The sequence below is a fragment of the Mercenaria mercenaria genome, chromosome 2, assembly GCF_021730395.1.
Source record: "Mercenaria mercenaria strain notata chromosome 2, MADL_Memer_1, whole genome shotgun sequence".
In the NCBI taxonomy this organism is placed as follows: Eukaryota; Metazoa; Mollusca; class Bivalvia; order Venerida; family Veneridae; genus Mercenaria; species Mercenaria mercenaria.
This window is the reverse complement of record NC_069362.1, coordinates 119458155-119467629: the sequence shown is the minus strand read 5'-3', so window position 1 is coordinate 119467629 and position 9475 is coordinate 119458155. Positions and strand designations below refer to the sequence as shown.

Genomic DNA, 9475 nt, shown 5'->3' with positions numbered 1-9475 from the left:
GCTTTGTGGATCTTCATCAAACTTGGTTTGGAGCATCATTATAAGATCCTCTTCAAGCAGTATGGCGTTCGTGGAACAGCATTGAGCTGGGTTGATTCCTATCTGCGCCCCAGAAGTTGTCGTGTAAGTGTCAATTCAACCATGTCATCTCCACACCAATTAAATTGTAGCGGTCCACAAGGGAGCTGCTTAGGACCGTGGCTATATTTGACATATGCGGGGACACTGTTTGATGTTGTTCCGCCGTCGATTTCAGTTTACGGCTTTGCGGATGACCACACTGCTAATAAACGCTTTAAACCATCATCTTCAACAGTAGAATCCCAGGCAATACGAGAACTTGAACAATGTGCTAAAACAATCAACAACTGGATGAATGAAAATAAGCTGAAAATGAACACTTCCAAAACCGAGTTCATCATGTTTGGTAGTAGGCAACAGCTCTCTTAAGTGTTCAACTGACAAAGTATGTATTGTAGGTGATGAAGTGAAATCAGTGAGCTTTATTCGATATCTAGGTGCATTCCTGGATGAAAACTTGAATCTAAAAGAGCATGTAAAACGAAAGTGTAGAACAGCAATGCTCAACTACTTCAGAATAAAATGTATCCGGAAATATCTTACCAAAGAGGCTACCGAAACCCTTGTACTGTCATGGTGATATCCCATTTAGATTACTGTAATGTCATTCTATATGGTATTGCTCAAAGCGAAGTAAACAAAATGCAACGAATTCAGAACATGTGTGCAAAACTTGTCTAATCGAAGAAAATATGACAGTTCCAAGCAAGCGCTGTATGACCTTCACTGTCTACCAATTTAAAGCCAGAATCACATTCAAAAATGCTCACTACATGTATAATTGTTCAGTTGGAAACTCTCCAGAATATCTTTCTGAACTTCTCGTAAAACAATTACAGACAAGGCACTTGCGTTCTTCAATTCCGTTACTGGTGTTTCGTTGTTCCTTTCAACAAGCGCAAACGTTCAGCGACAGAAGTTTTGGTACTGTTGACCTAAACTCTGGAATGAATTGCTCTCGAAATAAGGAACTCAACACAATAGATGTTTTCGAAAGAAGTTGAAACTCATTATTTGGAAATTACAATGCACTCTTTTAGAAACTGTGATTGTATTTTTTAAGGATTGAACTAACGTGAACTGGATGATTTTATTGTGTAAATACGTTCGAATTCTTACTTGGTAACAAACAGCTGTCTTACCGTATCTTAATGTTCTAATATTTTATTAATCTTATCTGATGTCTAATCTTTTTTTTTTAATGCTTACTAAATAGTTTATTCACAATGATATTTATGCTCATTTATGTTATATGTCATTAAATATCTTAATTTTTTGTCGTATTTTTATGTATTTGTAAAACGCCATGGAATATGTTTTCCGTAAAAATAGGCGTTTTAATCAAATAAAACAGTTTCAGTTTCAGTTTCTCTTCGAAATTTATTCAAATGGGGATACTTGACCCTTAATAGGAACCGCTAGAACTAAAATTAGAAGAAAAAAGCTTTAAACGATTTCTTCTTATGAACTGCTTGGTGAATTATTATGAAACCTGGTCAGAAGGATCATTGTAAGATCCTCTCCAAATTTTTTTTGAAATGGTGGCACTTTTAGCCTTTATTTGTCTTGAAGGGGCCACTAGTGTTGTTACCACTCCTGATGCAGTGTGTAATGTATATATTTTAGTTCAGAAAGTCTAGGTCAGGTTAGTGACATAGGGCCACTACGGCCCTCTTGTAAGATTTCAAAGAGACGGGCATACAATACGTAGTCCCTACACGTGTTTTTCACAAAGATAGACATCTGCAATGAAAACTATAAGAGGAGAAATCTGTACAGGCATTTCTTTTTATTACGTTCAAAGTTTACAGTAATTTATTTTAGGTCGATTGTGAAGCAAGTTCTAGTACCTATATTGATATCTCTCGACACCTTATTCCTGATGGAATCCATAGCCACGAGAGTTTCATTTATGAACATGCTTTTGCTTTAAATATGATCAAATTTTAGATGTTTTTGTTTTAGTTGGGCCAATATAAAAGTATTAAATACAGAATGTTTGAGCAAGGTTTTTTTTTATTCTTATTGTACACACTTCAATATTTTGTAAAGTTTCAAAGGGTCATGACCCTGAAACCAGGAATGGTAGCGTTTGTCCAGTGATATATATCACATAATTTTGCGTACGAAGATACGAAAATTATAAAAAGTTCATAGGTCTGTTTCACAAAACTGTCGTACGAAGTCGGTGCTAAAGTTAGTAAAAATACTTCTTACGATTGTTTTTTTTTTTTACGAAAATTATTCATTTCATTTTCTATGTCCAAATCAAGATCAAAGAAAGCAGTGACGGAAACAATATAACACCAGAATTTACGGCAGATATAGAACGAAAGGATGGTACAAGAAGTTTGATATTCTTTCATAATACAGTTGACACTCGGTATCTTGAATTCCAAGAGATTGGGCTTTTTTACTTCAGGATAACCGAAATTCGACTAAAATGATATTTTTGTGCACGTGTTATCGGGACAGGATTTGTCCTTGAGATAGCCGGAATATTTGAAACAAACGAGTTTGAGATATCAAGTTTTAATTAGTACATGTATCTTAATGATTATAATTGTAATTAAAGTTCTTTTTTCAGAGGAAAGAACACATCATTCACTGAATAGCTTGATTTAAGACAAAAGAGTAACAAGAGTACCGTCTGTGTGTGCCATGGTTCTTAGACTTCTTTACTAACCTACCGATGATAAAGAAATGTATTCGGTTTCAAAGCAATTGTTCTTATTAGTATTCTAGAAAAGCGTTACCTTTATTTTCTTAGTTACAAAGGGTTATAATTGTAACAAAATGCAAGAGAAGTACATAATTATGCTCATTGTTAACTTTCTTATGCGAACGCCGACGCCGACAATCATGTGGCGGCAACACCTTGTAAATGTTTGAAAATGGGGCACTGTTTTAAACAAGAGGGCAAAATGGCCTAAGCGGCCCAACGCACCTTATTTGATATGACGAACTGATACATGAATGATAAGACAATTGTTTTTAGAATAAAAAAAGCAGAAAAAAACCCGGGTCAAATATCCCCGGCAAATTGATAGGACCTTACATGTGTAATGAAGATCCGCCGAGTGTTCCAAAGGAAATGGGCATTTAAAGATGTTTTTCTATTTCAGGCTATAGTGACCTCTTAAAGGGCCCAAATGTTCCTTTTTGAAGACATTTATAAAAGGTCCCAAATGTCTCGAATTTGAAGAAGTTTAACAGAGGACTGTATAAACATGATACAGACCAAGTTCAAGGAACATGCATCAAGCGGTTCCTTAGAAGTTGTTAAAAGGTTTGTATATTTTTAGCTCTAATCGCTCCTAAAAGAGGCCAAACGTCCCCATTTGAACTAGGAGCACCTTATAAATGATACAAAGACCAAATTTGGTGAAGATCTGTCAAGTGTTTCGTGAAAAGAAGTCGTGTCCTTCTATTTTAAGCTTTAACGGTCCCTTGCAGAGGCCAAATGACCCAATTTGAACAAGTTTGAGACCGTATACTGATGCTACAGAGGAAGTTTGATGAAGATCCATCATGCGAATCATAAGACGAAATTTTTAAAAGTTAGTTCTGTTTTTAGCTTTAGCGGCTCCATTAAGGTATAAAGTGCCCCAATTTGAACAAATTTAAAACATGACCTTTTAATGATGCTACAAACACAGCCTGATGAAGTTCCACCAATGGTTAATGTGAATTCTCTATTTTTAGCTTTAGTGGCCCCTGAAAGAGTGTCCACGTTTGAAATTATTTGAAGAGGACCTTACAATGATGCAACATGCCGAGATTGATGAATATCCATTAAGTGGTTCAGAAGAAGAAGCCGTTTAAAGGATATTCTTTTATATTTTTAGCTCTACCTACACCCTAAAGCCGTGTCGTATGTAATCTGAACGAAACTCTTGTCTTAAAACGAGAAATCATGAAGCCAAATTAAGAGTATTTAAGAGGGAATTCCTTCCGCTTTAAGGCATTGTTTTAGCAAGAAAAAATAATGATCCTATGATTTCTAGATACTATACACCTTAGTATGTTAGATCAGCTTCTTTTCTTCATTGTAGAACTTTATTAAACACTGATTTTCAAAACTACAGAATATACGAAACACATTCTCTTGAAAAAAAAAAGATAGGGTCGCGTGCCAGGTTTTGAAAAATTTGGACACTTGTATTTTTTTTATAATTTATAAGTCTATAAGAAAGTCACTATTTTAATGCCATTTTAGCGAATAGATTTTTTCTACAGAGTTAATTTTATGATTGTGAATCAGCACATTCTCTATACGGGAAACAAGGTCCGTTGGGCTTATTTCTGAGAAATTTTCCCATGATTCAAGAGATCCGCAAAATTTCAAGCGGATTGGAAAACATTGCTTTGACTTATTTCAAGTGTCAACATTTCTGTTATCATTATTTTTTATCTTTAGAAAGAAAGTAGTGCTGCTGTAATTATAAATGTGCTCATTGGATGGCATTTCTACGGAGGAATCGCTTTCCGTCCAGGGGTTATTCTCTGTTATCCGGATTTTAATACTAACAACTAAGAAACATTTAATTTATCAATGTCATCGCCCTTGTTAGAAATTTAAAGAGAAACTAAAAATTGGGTCTTGAGGTAAAGCTTTCGATGAGATAACTTTACTGGCAAGCCATATTGGTTTTACATGTTTTTTTTTAATCGTACGAAATGCGAAGTTTTGTAAAACAGGCCCCAGGTCTGTTGAAATAACACTTTATTTTATTATGATATACATTGTATTATGATAAATAGACTTTTTGTAGTAACCTCTTGTGTTAGTGTTATGAAACTTTTTCATGTAAAATCTGTTTCATGAATTATTGTATTGTATAGTGACAAGATATTTCAGGCAAATTCCGAGGCATATCATAATCAAAGCCAACGTGTCACACTGTTGATATATAAACGTGCGTTCGCGGCGTATGTATATAAAGTTTGACAGCTGGAGTGCCACAGGGGTCATGTTTGATCCATATGTTGTTTACTACACACTTTTTGGGGTTGCAGCAGCTGTGCCAAATCCACAACTCTGGTGGGCAGCGTGATGTATGATAATAGGTCATGCTACGTTTCCGACCTCGTGTCCGCTATATAAGCAAACGCTGCATCACTATCTGCGCATTTGAAATTTGGAAAACAGTCCTCCAGAATCAAAGGTTTGTTATAGTTACTTTTAAATGAAAAATATTTTATGTATTTTAGTGTGTTTTTTTTCGTGTTATAAGTACCGGCTACATGGTGATAGTGAAATTAAAAAAATAAATAATAAAAACACAAGTCTGGCAAAGTTCACTTTAAAAACTTCATTTACTTGTTTTTGTTTTTTATCATTTTATTTATATATGTATCTATTAAAATATCACTCTATCTATACTTTTTGTATTTGCCGTTCACTTTCAGATTGCACAGATTTTATCAAAAACATTGAATTGTGTAGGCAGAACTATACGCAGAACAATCGCGAGCGGCTACTATTGTCATCGTTTGCATATTGACTCATTATAGTAAATTGTATTATGAGAATTAAATGTTTATTTTAAAATTTCAGTTGAGCTAAAAATCAAGATGGTCCGTCTAGCTGTAGCCCTGTTGTTTGTTGTTGCTGTTGCTTACGTCATAGCTGATGAGGATGAAGACAACTCCTGCGCTGAGACAAAGTAAGCTATTCACTAATTTGAAAGTCAGTCCAACGCACCCCTTCCCTCTGAAATTCGTTCAAACTCTTTATGCTCTAGGTTTACGTCTTTTTTTTAAATTTAGAAAATGCTTCCATTAAGAAAAATATTATAAACTGATTCTGTGCGTTTTAGGCTTTATTTGCCTGTATAGAAATTCTTTTTAATGTATAAAATATGTTAAAAACCCACAAAAACGTTAGTCACGCTGTTGAAATTTGATGCACTTTCTATTAAGTCCATATTCATCCTATGTTTTGTTAACAGCATGGGAGATAACTACTGAGGCTATTTAAATTTTTGTATAGTTATGCCCATTGTCTTCTCAGAACGTAGATAATCAGATCAAGAGAAATTTTGCTGAGAACGTAGACATTTCGAGGACTGAGCGCGAAACTATTGTATCTTGTTCTTTATTCATGTACAGTTACAATAGTTTCGCGCCCAGCCCAAGATTTAGAAAGATATTGTTAAAAATTTAAAAAGATTATCTTGTCGGCAGCTGGACAACTTTATATGATACGCATTAAAAAATCTACATAAACATATACTGTTTTATTATTTTCAATATATCGGTTTCTATCTGTTTTTTTTGTTGTTGTTTTTAAAGTCGCAAAAAATAAAGTTTTTTATTCAAGGAGCAAATACTGAGGTGTAGAAATTGAGCCCCCGGCTGGAACATTCAGTTATTACAATTTTAAAGCACTAACTTACTTCTGCTTTCTTTACTGCAAGAATCATAATTGATATTTAACACATTGTGGTAACAATGATTATGATGCGCTTTGAACAAAATTATGAACAATATATATAGAGGAATTCTATCAAATTTGTTTTGTGTATTATATGTTCGTAAAATAACATAATTCAAATATTTGCAGGGATTGTCCTTGTGGAAGTGTTTGTAATGACGGAGCTTGTGAACAAGGTAAGTGCTGATTGTCAACAAGTCAAGGGCTTTCTATTCTATGAGTTTTGCAATTGGTGTTGGGATCTCGCCTCCGTATGTGTCACGACTGACATTTAATGTTTAGTATGTTGCTGATGCTAGTCTCTTATAATTCTGTTCACAGGATGGCAAGTAAATATTTATATGCCATTCTGTTAAACGTCTCATATACATAATCAAATTATATATAATATCAAATTTATATATGATTTCATATATTATGTGATATATTTAGGCACAGTGAAAATTGCTCGTCTGTTAATTCAGAGACCACTTTTCAGTTTCTTTTTTGTGTTGTTAAAGAAGACATTATGTTGCATTAAGAGACAAAATGTGTTAAGAGATCACTTTTTGTCCTTTCGCTCGGATGGTCTTTTAAATGCAATTAAACAATGAGTGTTAGGTTAGCTCAGTATAAAGATATCTGTTCTAACCTACAAGATGTCATCTGTTCTAACCCTGGAGAGATTGCAGCAGACGATGCGTCTGAAGACATTCATTCACCAGATATGTCCGACATGGGTGCGGGTTGCAAGTAGTGTTTTATAGTTATGAAACAAAATTAACAGAAACTAATGGGACTTGAATCATACGTTACAACTTCAGAATATTTTACAATAATTATACAACTGATCCCTGGTTACTTTGGATAAAAGAAATTATTACATGTTTTCTAAAAGGTGATTTCAGCTTGCATATCTGCTCGCTAGTAGGAATGACACAACGACATTTCATTGTATTTACTGAGATTTAGTTTCAATAAAAAAAGTAAAAGGAAAAACACACTTTTTGGAAAATTTCATTGTCCGAAGTGTAAAAATTCTCATTACATGGAAGTAATACAAAATATACTAACGCGTTTTTTTTCGCAATAAAATAAGTTAAATCCTATAAGACATTTGTTCTATTTATTTAGGCTGTATGTTATATGATACGTTCATGGCTGCTGGTTCCACGTCTACAGTTTACGGCAGGAAGTGTCATTGTGGCGAAACACCCGACGAACGCGGCATGCTGCTCGAAGTAATAATTCTGTTGTTTTTATTGTATTGCTATATACATTGTACTGAAGCGGGTTGTGATTTTAAATCGACCAATATTTTATCCCTTGCATTTTAACTTCATAGGATGTTTCGTAGTTCCGTGGGCGTTTCGAGATCACAGGTAGGCGTATAACAACAGAAAATGTACGTTACATAGATTTAGTTCGTATGCAAGTTAACTCAGATAACGTGTTAAGTACCCAGGCATATTCTAACCTCAGGCTTTTAGACAAAACTACCTTAAGGGCTCTCATTATGAAAGTATAAATGCTGTTACTATAGCTTTATTTTTGTTGTAAAAGAGATTCCGAATCTTATCAATTATCTAGTACTATTTTATTTTGTTTTATTTAAGTGCGCCGAAGGTGTCGATTTCACAGGTGCCCCAGAAGGCGTCTCTGAATGGGAAAATAACCCAGCCTGTGAGACCCCAGCCGCGACCGAAGAGCCAGCCCCAACCGAGGAACCAGCCCCAACCGAAGAGCCTGCACCCTAAGCTGAAATCATTCTGTATATTTAATGATAACATGTCTACGATCGCACTGTCACATCGAGTTCGAGCTTTTGTAAATACATAAATCAAATAAATAAAACTGTTGCATTCCAATAAATTCGTTTGTCTTGTTTCTCCTTTTTTGTTTTCATACTTAATTTGGCATACATTTTAATCATTTCAGATGGTATGAAAGAACATGGTGTTATTTCTTGGCAGTATATTATGGTTCAAAACATTAAACTTACTTTTTGTTTATGTACTCATCGGGTAGGAAGTGCAAATCAATAGTACATTGTTTCTAAACATTCAGTTTCTATTGCTGTCTAATGTCAAAGTGATTTCATGGACATACCCCATTAAAACTTCCGGGAAAAGTGTAGTTAAGTTAAGTTTGAAGTCGATAACGAACATTAAAGAAACAAGACACACCGCAATGCGTTGCAATTGTAGCCACCGCCACTGCGTTGGAATCACTTTTTGGTTGATTATCTTATATGCCTGCGATGAAAATTCACCGATTACTAAGAAATAGTTTTTGCATGACAGTGCCATACTTTCGATTTGATGCAAACGTGCTTCATGGAAATTCTACAAAAACGGCAGTCCGTCGTTAAACTGTACAGAAGTGTAAAACATTAATGACAAAGAATTGCACTAAACAAGTGTTTTTGGCTGGAAGAGTACACATGCGGGTTCCTGTCTCACTGGTTGTTTTCATTCAAACGTGTATAAATATGGGAAAACTCATTAGAAAACTTACCATAATGTAGTCAGCCGGCCATATTTATCCACCGCTTTTGCAATGAAACCTCCACCGCCGCGGCGTTGGAACCACCGCTTCTGCGAAAGCTATGGCCAGTGTGGTATTTTATATATATATGGAACTGTGTAAAAGATCAGTTATGTCAGGCTTTAAAATGCTAAAAAAATACTTTCTATCAAAATGACGTTATTTTATAACCTCGTGATGTATTCTCCATTGTCTGAACGTTGTCTGGGTACTTTTCACTTGACAATCTGCTCCCATTTTAATTAAAAAATGTAGTAGTTCGCAATCTTGACATTTACTTGACGATACATGGCAATGTGTATCAATGTGTTTTATTTATTTATTTAAATATTTATTTATTTATACTTGATAATGTTTCCGGATTGGTCTGAAAAAGGATGAACTTACAGTTCGAAAAATGTTTCAAATAAAGCAAGTTTTTAAGTAGAG

General features: G+C 34.6%; 1 protein-coding gene across 1 annotated transcript; it reads left to right on the top strand.

Moving 5' to 3' along the window:
• Positions 1-5194: 5194 nt before the first annotated feature.
• LOC123563007 (uncharacterized) lies at positions 5195-8363 on the top strand. Its single transcript, XM_045355568.2, has 5 exons — positions 5195-5249; positions 5642-5750; positions 6650-6696; positions 7634-7740; positions 8116-8363. The coding sequence occupies exons 2-5, from the start codon at positions 5659-5661 to the stop codon at positions 8254-8256; spliced, it is 387 nt and encodes a 128-aa protein (XP_045211503.2). The 5' UTR covers positions 5195-5249; positions 5642-5658; the 3' UTR covers positions 8257-8363.
• Positions 8364-9475: the final 1112 nt, after the last annotated feature.